Below are 21,099 nucleotides of genomic sequence, written 5' to 3'. Positions count from 1 at the left end.
GTTGCTCCAAGGCCGGCGGGCATCAAACCGGCACTGTAGAGGCTGTGGACAGCTTCACAGTGCTGCGCTCAACCACCTGTGCCACCATGGAGGCCCAGAATTTATAGAATTTTAAAGCGAACTGGGAGTTTCTATCGTTGAACTACTAAGAAGAGTTGAAAATAATTTCACAAATATCATTTTACTTTGTAACACAATAAGAAAAATAATTTGAGAATTAACATCCCTAAGAATCTGCTTTAAACATAATACATAAACTCGCATTTGTAATCCTTTGGATAAGTAGTGACTTTAAAATTGTAAAAATCTGTCCTTGTCATTTCAAAAAGTTTAAAATTTCAACACCAGCAAAAAAGCCTTAAAATTCCAATTTAGGGCCTCCCCGGTGGCGCAGCGGTTGAGCGCTGGGTTGCGAAGCTGCCCGCGGCCTCTGCGGCGCCGGTTCAATCCCCGGCTGCTCCCCGGCCACCGGAGGAGGGTCCCACATGGTGCGCCTCTGACTGTACCCAGTGCATGTGTAAACAGAACAAACAAACAAATAAATAAATAAAACATGCCTCTATAAAAAAATAAAAAAAAAATAACAAAAAAAAAAAATTCCAATTTAGCCTGGAGAGGGCTTGTACTTTTTATACTATTGGGCACTCTTTTGTAGAATCATTCTGTGTCATTAAAAAGTGGTTAGTGGGGCCTCCCCAGTGGCGCAGCGTTGAGCACTGGGCTGTGAAGCTGCCCGCAGCCTCTGTAGCGCCGGTTCGATCCCTGGCCACCAGCGAGGGTACCACATGGCGCGCAGACCTCTCCTGCCATGCCCGCTGCTCCCCTCAGCAGTGTATTTTGTCCATCTGTCTGTTCTGTTCCCCACTCTGGCTCTGGTGAATTCTCTCACCCTCCTGCGCTTCTGACTGTACCCAGTGCTTGTATAAATAAATAAAACAAATTAAAAAAAAAAAGTGGTTAGTGTATTTTATGAAGTTCCCCCAGCATCTTAACGGAAAACTAAAGAGTTTGAGAAAAACACCATAGTACCAGAACATAACTGATTGAAATTGAAAGATGAATTACTCTCGTAAGTACTTGTCTGATAGTTAATAGAAAAAGATTCACTTCTTAAAATGCAGCCATAAAAATATATTAGGTGAATCAGATCATTTTAAATGCTAGGTACTTTATCATCTGGTTTCTTGGTGTGCTTCTGTAGTCTTATAATTGCTCTCTGGTCTTCTGTTACCCAAAGCTTAACATTGTGTTACCTTCTTTAAACTATGCTCATTCCTGAGGTTAGTGTAGCGTGCCATTAGTTGTTTCAGCCTCTGAAAGTGCAGTGTGTGACCCTATGGCCCTTTTTATTCTTCTAGAACTCTTCCACCTACTTTTTGTTTCCTGGTGTGTAATATTTTCTCTCTCCCTTGCTTCCTATGACTAGTTGTTTTTTTAAATGTAATTAAAATATTTATGTATTTCATGTTTATATTTTGTGGTAATATATAATTTATTTTGTTATGTTAGTTTATATTATATTTTATGTTTATAAAATAAAAAATGAGGTTTTGTAGTTTTTTAAAGTTAATTGTATTTATTTTTGCATAGAAGAACTGAGGTGTAGGCCAGAGATGCAGATGGTAAGAGGAGTGGAGAGCAGAGCAGGTGAATTGACTGAAATTCGCTGCTAAGAGGAGCAGTGGGTGAGATAGGAGAGGACTGCTGTGCCAGTGTGGGTCAGCTCCCAGGCCAGGGATCAAACTCAGGCCATCTCAGTGATGGCGCTGAGAATTAACCCCTTGGGCACCAGAAAGGCCCATTATTTTAATATTTATTTTTTATTATAGTTATATTAAAGTATATTTTATGTAAATTAATACATTTCATTTTTGTATTTATGTTTTATATGATTAATTTTTTTTCCAATTAGAAGGCAAGGGTGGTATTTATAGGAATATAATCTTCTCATTGTCTATAGCGGTTCCTTGTTTCGTACATCCTTGGCTTAGATTTTGGTAGTTTGCTGGTTTTCTAAACATACTTTGAAATGTTAGACCTGATAAATTGGGTAACACTAGAAAATAGGACTAGCAGGTTTAATTAATTTCTGACTTCAAACTATTCTCTTGAACTTCAGCACTCTATGCAGTCATGTGTCAGTTCAGGAGGATATGTTCTGAGAAATGTATCACTAGGTGATTTTGTTGGCACTTGAACATCGTAGAGTTGTAATTACACAAACCTTGATAGCACAGGCTGCTGCACACCAAGGCTGTGTAGCATAGCCCTTTGGGAACATGGTGGTACATGCCATCTGTTCTTTTTTTTTTTTTTTAAAGATTCATTTATTTTTATGCATACAAGAACTGGGGCACAGACCAGAGGTACAGGAGGGTGAGAGGATTCACCAGAGACAGGGGGAAGCAAAACAGGCAGACGGAAAACACTGCTGAGGGGAGCAGCGGGCGAGACAGGAGAGGTCTCCTATGCCATGTGGGTATCTCCCCTGCTGGCTGGGATCAAACCCGCACTGCAGAGGCTACAGACAGCTTCACAGCACGACGCCAACCCCCTGCGCCACCAGGGAGGCCCCGTGTCCTCCATTCTTGACCCCAAAGTCATTAAGTGATGCATGATTATAATATGGGTTGAACAAACATCCTTTTTGCCAATTTTGTAGATTATAAACCTGAAACGTTTTTTAACCTAGCTCACTTAGCTGATTATTGTTTCAACTGACCTAGGCCTAGAACTCAGGTCTCATTTTTCTAAAATAGCCAGCTCTTTTTCCAGTATTCTACCCTGCCTTTCTGTCCTTTTATTGGTATTTCTTAGAGAATCTTGAGTTGGTGCTGAATACTCTAAAAATCTAAATTCTCTGTGTTCCCCTAACCATTAAACAAATTTATCTCTGAGAGATGAATTTAGTGTGTGTGGTCACCATATAAAATTCCCATTAATTAAAACTGAACTGTATTCTAAATTCAGTAGAAATGGATACAGGTTTTACTTTCAGAGGCACAAAAAGCCCTCAAACATCACATATTAATGTATCTGTAAATGATTAATACTATTGTTTCACCTATAAAAATAAAAGTTTGGGGCCTCCCCGGTGGCGCAGTGGTTGAGCGCTGGGTTGCGAAGCTGCCCGCAGCCTCTGCAGCGCCGGTTCAATCCCCGGCTGCTCCCCGGCCACCGGGCGAGGGTCCCACATGGCGTGCAGATCTCTCCTGCCGCCCGCTGCTCCCCTCAGCAGTGTACTTCGGTCCTCTGCCTGCTCTGCTCCCCGCTCTGGCTCGGTGAATTCTCTCACCCTCCCGCGCTTCTGACTGTACCCAGTGCTTGTATAAATAAATAAATCTTTAAAAAAAAAAAAAGTTTAAAAAATTTTAAAAAATAAAAGTTTGATTATAAAGGAACCAATCTGTCAACAATTTTTTAAATTAATTTTTTAAGATTTTATTTATTTATGCATACAAGAACTGGGGTATAGGCCAGAGGTGCAGGGGGGGTGGTGGTATTGAGGGGGGGGGGACCAGAACAGATGGATCTACTGAAATGCACTGCTAAGGGAGCAGCAGGCAAGACAGGAGAGGTCTGCTGCGCCATATGTGAGTTAGCTCCCTGGCCAGGGATCAAACTCAGGCTTTGGCAGTGATAGCGTGATAATGCTGAGACTTAAACTAGGCCACCAGGGAGGCCCCCAATCCTGTCAACAGTTTTTATCTAAATAGCCGGGTTTTATGTGGAAGTTGTTTTAAATTAAATAAGATTTCTTCATAATTTTTCATAAGATTATAGAAAAATGGATAAAGATACTTTTATTGTTAGATTACTGTTTTAGAAATCTTTAATATGCATGTTCATAACTTAATAATTAGCAATATCAGACCTAAATCATTTTTGCTCCTTTCCTTTCTCTTAACTGTCTTCATTTCTTTATCTTTTCATTTAAGTCAGAAAAATAACCTTGTCTTCCTGCCTTCCTTCCAGTGATGGACACATAAATACAAATTTCACAGCTGGGAGGTTTTCTTCTTTTCCAAGTGACTGACATTTCTTGTCTTCTAGGCCTGGGTCAGGTTCTAATATCCACAGTGGCATCATACCCTTTCCTGTTGTTCCACTACCCTAACCTATTGCTCTTCTACTTTTGCTTCACTTCAGCCACATCATGTTACCATATGTGCCTCTTCCAGGCGTGGAAGCTACTTACAACACTGATAGTCAGATGAGGTAAGCCTGCAGTGGCACCTGGCACATTAGGACTCGCATAGTGTGTGTGTGTGGGGTGGGGGGGAGGTCAGGCATGGCATGATTCCAACTTCTGCATCTTCTGAACCTGATCTGAGATTAAAATGGGCTGTATTACATGTGGAAACTAAGGGTGTATAATCAAAACCATATTGTAGGGAAAAGTTAAAATCCCCAGCTGGCTCATTGTGCCTCATGTCTCCACTTATTTTTGTCTTGGTCATTCAGTCAACTCTAGTTCCTGGACATCACTGATCTCATCTGAGCATAATTCATTTGTTTAGTTCAGTATGTTTTATCTCCTTCCAAAAAGTCTTCCTTTTTCCTTCATACTAATGAAATGGATTGATCACATTCTAATAATTTTTTACATGTGGCAGGCATAGATTACGTCCAGAAGTGACAAAACAGGTTGACTGGAAATGTTATTTCTTTTTTTAATACAAGCACTGGGTACAGTCAGAAATGTGGGAGGGTGAGAGAATCCACCAGAACCAGAGCAGGGATCAGAACAGACAGAGTGACGAAATACACTGCTGAGGGGAGCAGCGGGCACAGCAGAAGAGGTCTGCGTGCCATATGGGACCCTCGCCGGCAGCCAGGGATCGAACCGGTGCTACAGAGGCTGCTGGCAGCTTCACAGCCCAGCGCTCAACTGCTGCGCCTCCAGGGGAGGTCCTGGAAAATGTTATTTCTTGAAAGAAAAAGTCTTGAGGCCTGTCTGGATGTTAAGGTAGAAAGTGAACTCATCTCACATTTTACTTCTTTGGATTTGTCTCCATGGTGCTAGGCTAGAGCCTCCATTTCCTGCCTTGGTACCAAAGTCTTGCTTGGTAACAGATTCAGCTGTCAGCAAGCTCCTGCTTTCAGCCTCTGAGTTCCAGGTTCCTGAATTTGATGAGCTCGATGGCGTGACAGCAGCATGTCCCCGAACACAGAGCAGCCCTCCAAAGCAGAAAGAGGTAAATGTAAAATGCTGGTGGGGCCAGGTGACAGTGGTACTGGCGGTGTCCATCACTGACTACAGATCATACAGTAGGTACAGTGACACCTCTGAATTCCTCTACTTAACACCTTTAACTTCGGCTGAGTACTAGAGATAACCAGGATGGATTTTCAACTTGACCACTGAAGGATACCCTGGATTTCTTAGTCTCTGTTGTTTTCCAGATCCATTTTTTTCTTGATGACACCATTTACCAGTGTATATTAGATCAAAAAACTACTTCAGGTATTCAAAGATGATGAGTGACTGACGGTTTCTCTTAATTTTATGTTCTCTGTTGTCTTCAACAGTTGCACGCTTTCATTTTTATAATCTCAAACATGAACTGAATGCACAATTCTGTTGTGACAAAATGGGGGGGTGGGTAGTTGCTAAAAATACTATCAGCAGGACTAGAAGTAGAAACTTTGTCATATACTTCTACTAGAGTTATCTATAACCTGAGGAAGCATTATCTTGAATGTCAAGGAAAGGGACTTTTATGTATTTCAAATGTCTTGCAACTTGACCATCTTTCTTTTTAAACCTTAAAAAATAGGTTGAGCCAGAGAAGAGGCCAAAGAAAGTCTCACAGATTCGCATCCGGAAAACCATTCCTAAACCAGACCCTAATCTTACCCCCATGGGCCTTCCTCGACCAAAAAGGTGAGTTCCTTCTCTGATACAAACCAGGTTCATTGTTTTGGATAACTATGAACTTTTGAATGCGTTATATGTTCCGAACCATTCATTATATACTTCTATACTTCTAGTTATGTATACAAAAGAATTATTTGGTAATATGGTCAGAGATTTATATACAATGATATTTTAATGCATTCTCAGTTATTCTTGATTGAGCTCACTTTGCCAGGTTTTGTACTACCCATTTGCATATGTAGTCTCAATTCATCCTCTGGAATGTAAGCACTGTTGTCCTAGGCTTAGGGCAGGATAGAGCTCAGTAGTGGTGAAAACCGTGTTAGGCCATGGTGTCATTATGGCACACATTTCTGTCTCACACAGGTTTTGCCCACTAAACCCACACCCAAACTCACAATGTTATAACCATTAAACAAGAAGGGACCTAAGTATTATGAGGGAAAGAAGTTTAACTTTAAGAAAATGACAGATCCATGTTATTGTGTATATTATAGCCCTTAAAATTTTAGTTTCTAATACTATGTTTTTATTAGACAATTGCTAACTTTATAAAGTGAAGTGGAAAGAAAAAAACATTATGTATTTGCTATGGCTCTTGTATTTGGAATTATACATATTGCATAGGCATGCTATGAAAATTTTAAGTTTTAAAAAAAATCTCCAGGGCCTCCCTGGTGGTGCAGCAGGTTGAGCGCAGCGCTGTGAAGCTGTCCGCAGCCGCTGCAGTGCCAGTTCGATTTCCAGCCGGCCAGGGAGAGTCCCACATGGCGCAGCAAACCTCTCCTGATTTGCCCACTGCTCCCCTCAGCAGTGTACTTCGGTCCTTCTGCCTATTCTGCTCCCTGCTCTGTCTCTGGTGAATTCTCTCACCCTCCTGCGTCTCTGGCCTATACCTCAGTGCTTGTATAACTAAATCTAAAAACAAACAAATAAATAAATAATCTCCAGGGGGCTTCTCTGGTAGTGCAAGAGGTTAAGATGCAACCTTTGAAGCTGTCCGCAGCTGCTACAACACGAGTTCCATTCCTAGCCCCAGAGCTACCCACATGGCACAGAAGACCTTTCCTGCCTCGCCTGCTAAGTGTATTTCAGTCAATCCACCTGTTCTGCTCCGCAATCTGTCTCTGGTGGTGCAAGAGGTTAAGATGCAACCTTTGAAGCTGTCCACAGCCGCTGCAACACGAGTTCCATTCCTAGCCCCAGAGCTACCCACGTGGCACAGAAGACCTTTCCTGCCTTGCCCGCTGCTCCCCTCAGAAGTGTATTTCAGTCAATCCACCTGTTCTGCTCCACACTCTGTCTCTGGTGAATCCTCTCAACCCCCACACCTCTGGCCTGTACCCCAGTTCTAGAAAAAAAAAAAAATCTCCAGAGTTGTATTTTCTTGTGGGAGATGTCACTCCTTCATGGGCAAATGGAAGTCAAGAGTGGTCCTGTACAAAGCAAATTATTTCACCTTCCTGAGTTTTAAGAACTTACCTGTAAAGCAAGAATAACAATTCCTGACACATTATATTTCTATATGGTCCAATTGAGGGGGAAAATGTGTACTGTAGTTGTTATATAGTTTTACACAATACAAATGCAGTAATAGTTAATTACTATTATGATCATGATTGACATTCCATTTTTCCCATGTGTTTTTTTTTTTTTTTAAACAGTTTCTTTTTTTTGAGGGGGGGTTTAATATTTATTTATTTATTTATGCATACAAGAGCTGGGGTACAGGCCACAGGTGTGGGGTGGGGGGGTGAGAGGATTCACTAGAGACAGAGTGGGGAACAGAACAGGCAGATTGACTGAAGTACACTGCTGAGGGGAGCAGCGGGCGAGTCAGGAGAGGTCTGCTGCGCCATGTGGGTTGTTCCCTGGCCGGCTGGGGTATCAAACTGGTACTGTAGTGGCTGCAGACAGCTTCATAGGTTGTGTCTTAACCCCTTGTGTCACCAGGGAGGCCCCAAGATTTATTTATTTATGTATATAAGAGCTGGGGTATAGGCCAGAGGTGCCTGTGGGTAGGGGTGGGTGAGAGGATTCACCAGAGAAAGAGTTGCGAACAGAACAGGTGGATTGACTGAAATACACTGCTCGGGGGGGCAGTAGGTGAGACAGGAGAGGTCTGCTACACCATGTGGGTAGCTCCCTGCCTGGCCAGAGATCAAACTCGCGCTGTGCTGCAGTGGCTATGGATACTTTCATGATGCTGCGACTTAACCCCTTGCACCACCAGGGAGGCCCCCATGTGGTTTTTATCTTAACATTACGTTATACTTTTTTTTTGATCACGCAACTATATAGCTTTCCAAGAGAAAAATTTTAAATATTTTACATTTCTTAGCTTTTTAGAATGAAAGGATTCAGTCCTGGATATATTCTAGCTTGCATTCATATGTAGATAGAAGACCTGAAAAAGTTTGTTTATATAGATAAGTAGTTGAAAGTGGAAAGAATTTTAATAATGACCCTCAATTCTTTCCAACTCTTTTGAGTAATATGTCAGAAAATCAGACTGAACTATCATTAAATTATATTTGATGGTTTATCAGCTTTTTTTATTTTTTTAAGCCAAAGTTTAAAACAGCACTGACTTACTTAGGTTCTGCTACTGGGGCATTGAAGGTGGTCACTGTCTCAGTGTGTGGGAAAGACACCATAACAAACTGACCAGTGAGTGTAAAATGCCTAATAATTTGTATCTTGCTCTTTCACTTAGAGGCACTTTATTTAATCAAGTCTCAAAAGAGATTGAGAAAATAATATTTTTAACAGGGGCCTCCCCTGTGATGCAGCTAGTCGAGCGCCACGCTGTGAAGCTGTTCGCAGCACAGGTTTGATTGCCAACCAGCCAGGGAGAAACCCATATGGTGTGGCAGACCTCTCCTGTCTCTCTTGCTGCTCCCTTCAGCAGTGTATTAGTCCTTCTGCCTGTTCTGCTCCCTGCTCTGTCTTTGGTGAATTCTCTCACCCTCCTGCGCCTTTGGCCTGTACCCCAGGTCTTGTATGCATAAATCAATCTTTAAAAAGAAAATTTTTTTTATTATTTAAATATTTTATTTTATATAATTCTTACATCTTTTTTCATCTTTACACAAGGTATGCATTTTCATTTTGGTTATATTCCCCATACAATTGCACCCCGCCTTTGTTTGACTCTAGTCCTTCCTTTCCCCGCCACTCCCTCTCCCTCCCCCGAAAAAGAAAGTATTTTTTACAGACCTTTTCCTGTGATATCTTTCAGTATATTGCTTTTAGTACTTAAGATGTACCTCCATCAAAAAAGCTTAAAGATGCAGATTAGTTCATTAAGTTTAAGAAAAAACCCTTAGCATATAACTTAATTGACAAAGGCAATTTTTTATTATTGAATCCATCAGCCAACTCATTCTTCTTAACTTCTCTTTTCCAATACAAGAAAATGTGTTAATCTGCACATTTAGGAAAATGTATTACAAAGCATTGAGAAATAATTACAGAACACATCTTACAAGGTAGATTTCCAACATAAGTCAGTATTAAGATAATGTGTAAGAAATATAATTTTATACATTTTAATAAGACATTGTTAAAACAACATAGTAAATGCTATATTTATTACAGAATTTCTAGTAAAGCAATGTGGTCTGTAATTAAAATTAAAATTATTATTATGCTCTGTAGAAAGTTGTTTTCGTAAATTGTATGTGCACATGTAAATCAAATTGTTATTTAACTTAGGAACAATTAGAAATTGTGTAAAAAGTCAGAAATAAATCCATTAACTTATAAAAATCCCATGATGACTCCAGTATTTAATTGGAGAAAGTAGAAAAATGTATGACTAACATGGGAGTACACCTTATAATTTTTGTTAACAAAGAAGTCACAGGGCCTCCCTGGTGGCGCAGTGGCCGAGTGCTGGGTTGCAAAGCTTCCCGCAGCCTCTGCAGTGCTGGTTCGATCCCCGGCCGCCGGGCGAGGGTCCCATATCGTGCGCAGACCTCGCCTGCCGCCCGCTGCTCCCCTCAGCAGTGTATCTCGTCAGTCTGCCTGCTCTGTTCCCCGCTCTGGCTCTGGTGGATTCTCTCACCCTCCCGCGCATCTGACTGTACCCACTGCTTGTATAAATAAATAAATAAATCTTTAAAAAAACAAGAAGAAGTTACAACATTTTATAAGATGAAATAAGGGTTAAATAATTGAGTTAAATATTCCTTATGTGATTTGATAAAAATTCATACCTTAGCTGAAGAAAATTACTTAAAATTCTTATCTGTAAACTTTATAAACTTTGTCTTCAGGTGTTTCATATTCCCAATAAACAGTTCATTTTTTTTAAAGATTTATTTGTGAAAAAAATAGATTTATTTATGCATACAAGAATTGGGGTACAGGCCAGAAATGTGGGGGGGATGAGAGGATTCACCAGAGACAGAATGGGGAACAGAACAGGCGGATCCACTGAAATACACTGTTGAGGGGAGCAGTGGGTGAGACAAGAGAGGTCTGCTCTGCCATGTTGGTAGCTCCCTGACTGGCTGGGGATCGAACTCTAGCTGCAGTGGCTACAGATAGCTTCACAATACTGTGCTTAACCACTTGTGCCATCAGGGAGGCCCCTCATTTTTTTTTTTTTTTTTTTTTTTTTTTTTTTTTCATAAAATAACAGAATGGAGTTTTTCTTTTTTTTTTTTTTCCTTTAAGATTGATTTATTCATGCATACAAGAGCCGGGGTACAGGCCAGATGTGCAGGAGGGTGAGAGGATTCACCAGAGACAGACCAGGGAACAGAACAGGCAGACTGACAAAATACACTGCTGAGGGGAGCAGCGGGTAAGACAGGAGAGGTCCGCCACACCATGTGGGTATCTCCCCAGCAGGCAGGGATTGAACCCGCACTGCAGAGGCTGAGGACAGCTTTACAGCACTGTGCTCAACCACCTGCACCACCAGGGAGGCACCAGAATGGAGTTTTTCTAAGTGATAACATGCTATTAATGAGAATTAAAATCACTTGATAAAGACATTGTGTACAATTAAATACATGCAGAAATTATTTTTAATGTTTGAAGCTGTCTTATAAGTAGGCTCTCTTAGGTAGGCATTGTGTATGATAATCAGATGAATGAGGCACAATCACTCTGACAGCCCTGTTGCACAACATGTGTGAAATCAGAATATCCTGATAGCAGTCAAATACCCTATTTCTAAAGTCACTTTCCTCTTAAAGGAACGCTGTAAGATGGGGAAAGACAAGTCCAAAACAGGTTAACAGTGATTTCATTACTCATTGAAAAGGTATAGCTTAGCAAGATCATGATTTGATTCTTAAACTGAAGTTAGAATTCAGGTTGAATGAGAATTTGTTGGAATAAACAAATCTTCGTGAGTATTCAGGGACATTTCTCAGTGATGATTCCTACATCATTTGTAGGAAATTAAAGATTGATAGATTGATTTACCTAAAACTGTGTTTTCACATATTCTTTGGAAAGTCTTTTCGTACACTAGAGTGAAGACTATTGATCTAGGGTATTAAGTAGCAACCTTATTTTGTTCTTAGGGTTTTATCTTACTATCACATATTAGTCTGGGTCCCACAGAATTTTGAATGGGGGAAATTTTAAATAAAGTGTTAAAATATAACAGGGGATTAACCTTAAAAATGTACAAAAAATTCAGGAGAATGTTCAAAGAAGGACACACTTGGTGCTACCACCCCAGATTGGAACTTAGACTTTGTTGGAGGTGTGTTTGCAGCCATTGCATGGCTGGCTTGCCAAGGCCAGAGCTGGTATAACAGAAAACAACTTTCTTGGACACTGATAAACTGGGGTGGGCAGACATGCAAGGGAAATTAAAGTGCTGCTGCAGATGCAAGGCCTGGAGCATGTTGTATTTGCTTCAGGAGAGCCACAGAAAACAGCTCTCAGGAAATTGATGGAGTACCCTATGACTATGTATGTCAGAAAGTTTGTGGCTTGCAAAGGACATACATTAATTCAAAAGGAAACCTGCGCTCCTATGTTTATTGCAGCACTATTTACAATAGCTAAGATATGGAAACAACTAAATACCCCAAGCAAATGAATGGATCAAGAAGATATGGTATATATACTCAGAGGAATACTACTCAGTGATCAAAAAAGATAAACCAATGCCATCTGCACCAATATGGATGGCACTGGAAGAGATTATGCCAAGCAAAATAAAGAGAAACATCGAATGGTTTTACTTGTAGGTAGAGTATAGGGAAACCCAACAAAGGGTCGGGAAAAAGACAAAACTTGGTAACTGACCATAGAGCTGAGGCATACAGCAGGGGAGGAGGAGGGAAGGGGCCAAAACAGGAGAGGGAAGAGCACAAGGGACTGTGGTGATGGATCACGGATGTTGTACTGGTCGGATAACTAAAGGGACTACACCTGAGGGGAGAAATCAGATATTGTACAAAAAATGAATGATGTAAGAAAATAAATAAATTGAATTAAAAAAAAACGTTTGTGGCATGGTGATAACCATTCTGACTACAAGGGCACTCAGGGGCTACCACCATGCTCTGGCTATACAGCAGGAGCTGCACCCCTTCAAGTGCCCCCCCTTTCCCTCCTGCTTCAGACACCCGCAACAACTGTGCATCAATGATGAACCAGCAAGAAAAAAAAAAAAAAAGACTCCCCAGAACCAGGAGGAGATGCTCCCTTTCTCCTGTACTGTTCCTCTCCTTTAGGGCCCTCTCACAATAATGCTTGTCATCATACTCACAGTAAAAAGGAAAGATCTGAAGTCCAAGATTCTGTGATCACAGAGCAGGTACTAAAGGGGGTATTTTGCCCTGAGAGGCAAATAATTTGGTAATTGGCACATTCCAGTAAAAAACGTTTTAATACATTGTCCTGTCCAAGAACTGTTCTTATAGGTGGAGACTAAATAGGAAGGCATGTATTTAATGTCAAAATTCATATGGAAAAACAAAAAGCAAGAGAGCCTGGAAAAAGGTGAAATAAGAATACTAATCCTAGGAGATATTAAAATATATTGTAAATAGATCTCAATAATAATGCTAGAGTATAAATATACATATTGGAAAACAAAATACAAAGTCCAGAAATTTAGCTTGGAACAAAGGTGTCCTCTCATATGAATGGTGGAAAGATGGAGTAGTCAGTAAAACTGGGACAAATGGGTAGCCATTTTAGGAATAATAAAGTTGTATCTGTACTGTGGGACATTCCTCATTTGGAATGAATTCCAAATCAGTCAAATTTAAGTGTAAACAAATCAAACTATAAGAATACTTGAAGAAACCATTGGAAACATCTACCTGGAATGGCTTACTGTAACAAAATCCAGAACCATAAAATAAAAGCCTGAAGAACATGTTTAATAAAAATTCAGCACTTCTCCTGGGGAAAAGAAACCCATGATCAGCAGTTAGAATGTAAACTTGTGATGAGTTAAATGGGAAGAATTCTCTTGCAACATGTATGTATATCAAGTCGGGATGTACACTTAAAATACCTTGTACATATATTTGTCAATTATGTCTCAATAAAACAGGAAAAAAAGGGCCTCACTGGTGGCACAGGGGGTTGAGTGCAGCTTTGTGAAGCTGTCTGCAGCCTCTGCAGCGCAGGTTCGATTCCTGACTTGCCAGGGAGCTACCCACATGGTGCAGCAGACCTCTCCTGTCTTGCCCATTGCTCCCCTCAGCAGTGTATTTCAGTCAATATGACTGTTCTGTTCCCCATTCTGTCTCTGGTGAATTCTTTTACCCCCTGCACCTCTGGCCTGTACCCCAGTTCTTGTATGCATAAATAAATCATTTTTTTTAAAAGCTGGAAAAAAAATAAGCAGTAAGATTTTATAAGAATCCGCAAACTCATCTCCAGAGACTAATTCACACACACAAGCACAGCCTGCCCCTCGAGCCTCCTTACTTCCCCGTGGTTCAACTCATACTCCTGTACCCCCCCACCCCCCTTGTACTGCCACCTGCCTGCCCTCCACAGGCTGTTTCCACAGAGGAAAAGGAATTGTATGGTATGTCCACAATCCATAATGTCCACTCTTTCAGCCTCATTGCTGATGCAAGTAAGGGTGATCATCTGTTTTCTGCTGGCACTGAGGATTAAATCCATGTAAGAACTCAGCAGAGAAAAAGCAGGAGGACCCTTACCTACTGCCTGAGGGATCACTGATTACTATAAAAAGAAAGTAGTGAAGGCATTTAAGAAGAAAGTAACCTGCAGTGGTACTATAATTGAGCATCCTGAATATGAAGAAGTAATTCCAACTACAGATGACAGTGCAGGAACATATGTCAGTTCCTAGTAGAGAGTGAACTGGCTGTGGATGACCAGCTGAAGGTTCATGGATTTGAAGTGAAGTGCTTTCAACCAGTCGACTGAAGCTTAAGTGAGGATTTCCTTGAAATGAGTAGAATTTTTCCTTCTGTCCCTTGTCACAAGTTTAAAGACTTCACAGCTGGTATAATGTAACCATTGTGGGGTCTGCTTTTAACTTGGACTAGTGTTAACTCCTTCATACCATAAAACTGAAAAAAGTCAAATAATAACAAAAATTTAAAATACTATTAAAACTACCTCACGCCTAAAGACAAAAGTTTGATAATTCAGTAATACCATGTTGTTTAAATGGGATTATAAATGGCCATTGCTTATTTGAAGGACTATATCACAATTAGAAATGCACTGATCCTTTGACTCAATTCCATTTATACAAATATGTTTCCATATATAAGAAATGACATGTATAAAGCTATTTACTACATTGTAATGACAAAAGACTGAAGAAAACACAGGGCTGGTTAAATAATTTGTGGTTTATCTTGTCTTTTAAAATAAATAGATAAAATAATAAATAAAAGGTTCCAAGCCCCACCCCAGGAGGAAAAAAAAATTGGTATATTTGTATACCAGTGTCAACAGCAGTCTAAGATAATATTATTCTGCAGCCAAACATTGCCTATAGAATGCTACCCTTTGTATAAAATAGTAGAATAAAAAATAAGACAAATATAGTGGAAGTTTTAGGAAAATAAAAATGTCTTCAGACTTCTATGTTGTATATAAACCATTTCATCAGCCATGTCTTCCATATATGTTTGCAAATGAGAGGCATAGTTTCACAAAGGCAGAATTTAAACTCACCCCAAACGCCTGATGTTTTGTCTCTGACCTTACACATTTGTTCTCTCTAGGTCAGAATATAAAAACCAGTTTTACTCCAGCTATTTGGTCATCTTAAGAATTTAGTGTCCCTGGTCATTTTCTAGGTCAGAAAACAGATGCCATCAAAATTGTTGCTCTGTTCTGCTTAATTATGCATTGGTACATGTGCATCAAGACAGTACCGCATACAAACAGGTCTGAACCTGCCTTCCTCGTGATAAATACGCAGGGACTTGTCCTATAAGATGCATTCAATGTGCGTGGTAAATTTAAATTCCTGATACAATTTCATCATATGGCATGATCAAAACCAATCTCAACCTGTGAGATTTGTCATCAAACCAGCAAGTGAAAGAGTACCATTTAAAACATTTAAGGGCCTCCCCGGTGGTGCAGCAGTTGAGCGCTGGCTTGCGAGGCTGCCCGCAGACTTTGCAGCGCCAGTTCAATCTCTGGCTGCTCCCTGGCCACCGGAGGAGGGTCCCGCATGGCATGCAGACCTCTCCTGCCACCTGCTGCTCCCCTCAGCAGTGTACTTCGGTCCTTCTGCCTGCTCTGCTCCCCGCTCTGGCTCTGGTGAATTCTCTCACCCTCCCGCGCTTCTGACTGCCCAGTGCTTCTATAAACACACAAACAAATAAATAAATAAATCTTTAAAAAAAAAAAAAAACATTTAAATTCATGATTTTCCATCTCAGCTCTCATTTCACTATCAACCTTGTTACTTTAGGTTTAAGTAAGGTAGAAATGAGATATAGAACTTAGGTTTTAGTAATGTGGTAGACACATTACCTTATTTACTTTTAGAAAAAAATAACAGTACTCAATAAATATTAGGCTTTATATGTGTCAGTAAACTGCCAGAAGAATAAAGAATTCTTAGAGACAAAAACTCTGAATGTAGCAATATAGAGAGGAAAGATGTGAGCATTAAATCCAGCTTTTGCTTTGAGGGCATTTACAAAACCAGGGTTACATTTAGCTTAAGTTTTCATTGGCCTTATGCAGGAGACTAAAGACAAAATCTGTGCTCTAACCAAAAATGAGGATCTAATATGAGACACATACATACACATAATAAACCTGTGTACCTTCCGTTCCCCAATTCCTGTCACTGGGTAATACAAAAGGACTTGGCATTGAGGTTTAATAGTTCTAAGGTGACCTCATGGATTTGCAGCTTGAATCCATTCCACCTAGACAGACTGAAAACAACATAAGCTGAGAATTTAATTTACTGCGGTCCCAGGCTGGTAGTGCCCTTGGACTCCTGGCAGAAACATAGTTTCTTGAGGAGTCCACTTCTAAATCTGGCATTAAGTAAAAATCAGGGAATGGGACATAACTCAGTAAAATAAATCATAAAGTATGAATGGAAACAAAGTTTCATGCATGAGTGCTAATGGAAATAACAGCAAATCTGAAAAAACTTTTGATACTGTATTGGAGAAGAAAATAATTTAGAAATGTTTTCTATTTTTAGGAAAATAAAATGGATTGAAAATATGAATAAAGGATCTAGAGTTGTTTTTTTTTTAAAGCTTTATGTATTTTTATACAAGAACCGGGGTATAGGCCAGATGCGCGGGAGGGTGAGAGGATTCACCAGAGACAGAGTGGGGAACAGAACAGGCAGACTGACAAAATACACTGCTGAGGGGAGTAGTGGGTGAGACAGGAGAGGTCTGCTTCGCCACGTGGGATTCTTGCCAGCCGGCCGGGACCAAACCCACGCTGCAGAGGCTGCTGACAGCTTCACAGTGCGGCACTCAAGCGCCTGTGCCACCAGGGAGGCCCCAGGGTCTAGAGTGTTGAAACTGACCAACTAGATATGAAATAAAACCAGAGATAATTTCTAAATTATCTGGAAAGCTAGATTAATCAAAATAAAAACATAATAGGTAGATTTAACTTAGCAGATTTAATAGAGCCAAGTATAAGTAATGAACAAGAGAACATATCTGAACAAATCATTCAGAATGAAATACAGAAACGAAACAACTGCAAATTACATAGAAAGGGAGGGTGAGGGAGATGAAGAGGAAAATTTTAAATATATGGCTGACTTCTAATCATAGTTCCAGAAGGAAAAGAATAGAGGGAATAGTAGTATTTGGGTAAAAGACATTAATCCCAAGGAGGAGCAATAAAAAAGAATTTCCTACCTAATTGTGTCATAAGACTACTACAGAATTCTAAAGACAAAAGATCTTAAAAACAGCCAGACAATTTTGTGAATATAGACACCAAAATCTTCAACAAAATACCGGCAGACTTGAACCCAGGAGTGTATGTTAAAAAATATCATAGACATGATAAGTAGTTCTTATTCCAGTAACTCAAAATGGTTTGAGTATAGGAAATCAATCAATGTAATATACCTGTGTTAATAGAATAAAGAAGGTTAGAAGAAACACAATCATTTCAATGGATGAGAAAAAGCATTTGAAAAATATCTAACACTCTTCAAATCCACAAATAAGAGTAAATGGGAACTTCCTCAAATACAGAAAGGGCATCTACAAAAACCCATAGCTAAAAATCATTCTTAATAGTGAGAAGACTGAGATCAGGAATGATACAAGTATATCCACTGTAACCGTTTATGTTTAACACTACAAGAGGTGCAGCAGACCTCTCCTGTCTTGCCCACTGCTCCCCTCAGCAGTTTATTTCGTCAGTCTGCCTGTTCTGTACCCTGCTGTGTCTCTGGTGGATCCTCTCACCCTCCCGCACATCTGGCCTATACCCTAATTCTGGTATAAATAAATAAATCTTAAAAAAAAAAAAAAAAAACTGGGCCTCTCCGGTGGCGCAGCTGTTGAGTGCAGGGCTGCGAAGCTTCCCACAGCCTCTACAGCACCGGTTCGATCCCCAGCTGCCAGTGAGGGTCCCACATGGCACTAAGACCTCTCCTGCCACGCCCACTGCTCCCCTCAGCAGTGTACTTCTTCAGTCTGCCTGTTCTGCTCCCCGCTCTGGCTCTGGTGAATTTTCTCACCCTCCTGCGCTTCTGACTGTACCCAGTGCTTGTATAAATAAATAAATCTTAAAAAAAAAAAAAAAAGCTACAAGAGGTTTTAGCCATGACAATTAAAAAAGAAAATGAAATAGCATTCAGATTAGAAAGGAAATAAAATTATTTCTACTCACATCTAGAAAACCTTGAAGAAACCATTGTTAGAACTAATGAATTCAGTTAGGTTGCAGGGTATGAAATCAAAAAGTATGAAAATCATTTGTGAGCTATCTGAAAATAAAATTAAGAAAATAGTTCCATTTAAAGCAGAATTAAAAAAAAAAACTAGTAATATAACAAAAGCATGGTGTAAGTTCACTAAGCAAGCAGTCTACACATTCAGTACAATCCCTATCAAAATGACTTCTCTGGAAATTAACAAGCTGATCCTAAAATTTATGTGGAAATACAGAATAGCCAAAACAATTTTGAAAAAAGGTACAAAATTAATCACATAGATTTGCTATGAAGGAGTAGTATTTAAGAGTGGTAATGGCATGATGACAGGCTTTATTTGGTGGGATAGAATTGAGAGTCCTGCAATAACCCTATACATCTACGGTTATTTGATTTTTGACAAAAGTGCCAAGACCATTCATTGGGAGAAAGAATAACCGTTTGGAAAAAGGTACTGGGACAACTAGATATCCACATGCAAAACTGGATGGATATATCTATAAAGAAAAAAATACTCCGAATCAAAGACCAAGATGTAAAGTAATAAAGTGTAAAGTAAATAAACATGAAGTAAAAGTAATAAAATATGATTTGCATCATCTTTGATTAGGCATTAATTTCTTGGAAATAACATTAAAAAGCATGAGCAAAAGAAAAGAGAATAAATTGTACTTCAAAATTTAAACTTTGGTTCATCAAAGGCCACTGTTACAAAAGTGAGAAGATAATTCAAGAGATTAGAAACAAGCCACATACTGAGAGACTAGAGCACAGAATTTTTAGGGTAGTGAAAGCTATTTTATATGATACTATAATGATGGATACATAATAATATACAACAAGCCCATAGAATGTACAGCACCAAGAGTGAACTCTAATGTAAATTACTGACTTAGGATGATGATGACATATCAATGTGCAGTCATCAATTGTGACAAATGTGCCAGTCTGGTGTGAGATGTTGATAGTAAGGGCAAAGGTTATATGAGAATTCTCTCTACTGTTCTCTCAGTTGCTATGAGTCTCCCCCCCAAAAAAATAAGCTTATAAAAAAGAGTTCATTTGAAAGAAAGGATAATTGATAATTCACTATAGAAAATATTTTCCAGGGCCTCCCCGGTGGCGCAGCGGTTGAGCGCTGGGTTGCGAAGCTGCCCGCAGCCTCTGCTACGCCGGTTCGATCCCCGGCTGCTCCCCGGCCACCAGAGGAGTGTCCCACATGGCGCGCAGACCTCTCCTGCCGCCCGCTGCTCCCCTCAGCAGTGTCCTTCGGTCCTTCTGCCTGCTCTGCTCCCCGCTCTGGCTCTGGTGAATTCTCTCACCCTCCCGCGCTTCTGACTGTACCCAGTGCTTGTATAAATAAATAAATAAATCTTTAAAAAAAAAATATTTTCCAATCATATATCTGATTAGAATAGTAGCCACAATATATAAAGAACTCTTGACAACTCAACAACAAAGATAAAAATCCAGTTTTTCCAATGAGGCAAAGAATTTGTATAGACATGCCCCCAAGGAAAAGAAACAAATGGCAAAAAAAAAAAGAAGGAAAATGCTCAGTATCACTAATCATTCAGGAACTGCAAACCAGAACCACAGTCTGATTCTACCATTAAGATTACTATAATTTTTTTGAAATAATGAAAAATAAGGGTGCCTCCCTGGTGGCCTAAGGGTTAGGTCTCAGCACTATCACTGCGATGGCCCAAGTTCGTTCCCCAGCCGGGGAGGTACCCACATGGTACAATAAACCTCATCTGTCTCAGCTGCTTCTCCCCTCAGCAGTGTATTTCAGTAGATCCGCCTGTTCTGCTTCCCACTCTGTCTCTGGTGAATCCTCTCACACACTCTCCCTGCCCCTGTAGCTTTGGCCTACATCTAGTTCTTATATGCATAAATAATCTTTTTAAAAAATGAAAAGAACGAGAAAATAACAAGATTTGCTGCAGTCAAGAATGTAGAGAAATTGGACGACTCATACATTGCCACATTGCTTGTGGGAAGGTAAAATGGCATAGCCACTGTGAAAAATAGTTTGACAGTTCCTCAAAAAAAAAAAAAAAAGTTATCATTGACCTACTAGTTTTATGTCTAGGTATAACTCAAAGGAATTGAAAGTGTTCATATAAAGTCCTGTATGTGAAAGTTCATAGCAGCATTACTCATAATAGCTAAAAAGTGGAAGTAATCCAAGTGCTCGCTGAGGACTAAGACAAAATATATCCGAATGTTGATTTCAGCCGTAAAAAGGAGTGTTGTGCTGCACTGTGAATGAGCCATGAAAACAGTATGCCAGGTGAAAGGAGAAGGATCTGAAAGGGCACGTACTGTGCAGATCCTTTTATGTGAAATGTCCAAGATGGGCCAAACCATAGAATCAAAAAGATTAGTGGTTGTTAGATCCTTGGTAGGGGAGGGTGGAAGTGATGTCTGATTGCTACAAGCTTTCTTGTGGGGAGGGAGGTGTTAATGCATATGTTCTGGAATTATGTCAAGGTGACTGATAAATAACCTGTGACTATACTAAAACCACTGAATTGTGTGTGTGTGTGTGTGTGTGTTTTTTAAAGATTTATTTATTTATACAAGCTCTGGGTACAGTCAGAAGCATGGGAGGGTGAGAGAGTTCACCAGAGCCAGAGCGGGGAACAGAACAGGCAGACTGACAAAATACACTGTTGAGGGGAGCAGCAGCAGGCGGCAGGAGAAGTCTACGCGCCATGTGGGACCCTCGCCCGGCAGCCAGGGATTGAACCGGCGCTGCAGAGGCTGCGGGCAGCTTCGCAACCCAGCACTCAACCGCTGTGCTACAGGGGAGGCCCTGTGTGCTTTATTTTTTGTAAAGATT

At 40.2% G+C, this 21,099-nt stretch overlaps 1 protein-coding gene and 1 pseudogene across 9 annotated transcripts in view; both read left to right on the top strand.

Moving 5' to 3' along the window:
• The window catches only part of PRR14L (proline rich 14 like), a 59,631-nt gene that overhangs the window by 28,897 nt on the left and 9,635 nt on the right, over nucleotides 1-21,099 (top strand). For 8 of the 9 annotated variants that reach the window (XM_054695271.1, XM_054695276.1, XM_054695268.1 and 5 more), the window contains 3 exons: nucleotides 4,150-4,218; nucleotides 5,027-5,198; nucleotides 5,781-5,887. In XM_054695271.1, the coding sequence (XP_054551246.1) occupies nucleotides 4,150-4,218; nucleotides 5,027-5,198; nucleotides 5,781-5,887 (348 nt within the window). The remainder of the gene's footprint in view (nucleotides 1-4,149; nucleotides 4,219-5,026; nucleotides 5,199-5,780; nucleotides 5,888-21,099) is intronic. The other variant, XM_054695273.1, reaches the window with a different exon arrangement.
• On the top strand, nucleotides 10,574-14,698 carry LOC129145798 (eukaryotic translation initiation factor 1-like; annotated as a pseudogene).

This window comes from Talpa occidentalis, unplaced genomic scaffold (genome assembly GCF_014898055.3).
Source record: "Talpa occidentalis isolate TD23 unplaced genomic scaffold, MPIMG_talOcc4v2.1 talOcc4.14, whole genome shotgun sequence".
NCBI classification, from domain to species: domain Eukaryota; kingdom Metazoa; phylum Chordata; class Mammalia; order Eulipotyphla; family Talpidae; genus Talpa; species Talpa occidentalis.
Note: the sequence above shows the minus strand (reverse complement) of the source record. Positions and strands in the feature narration are given on the sequence as shown.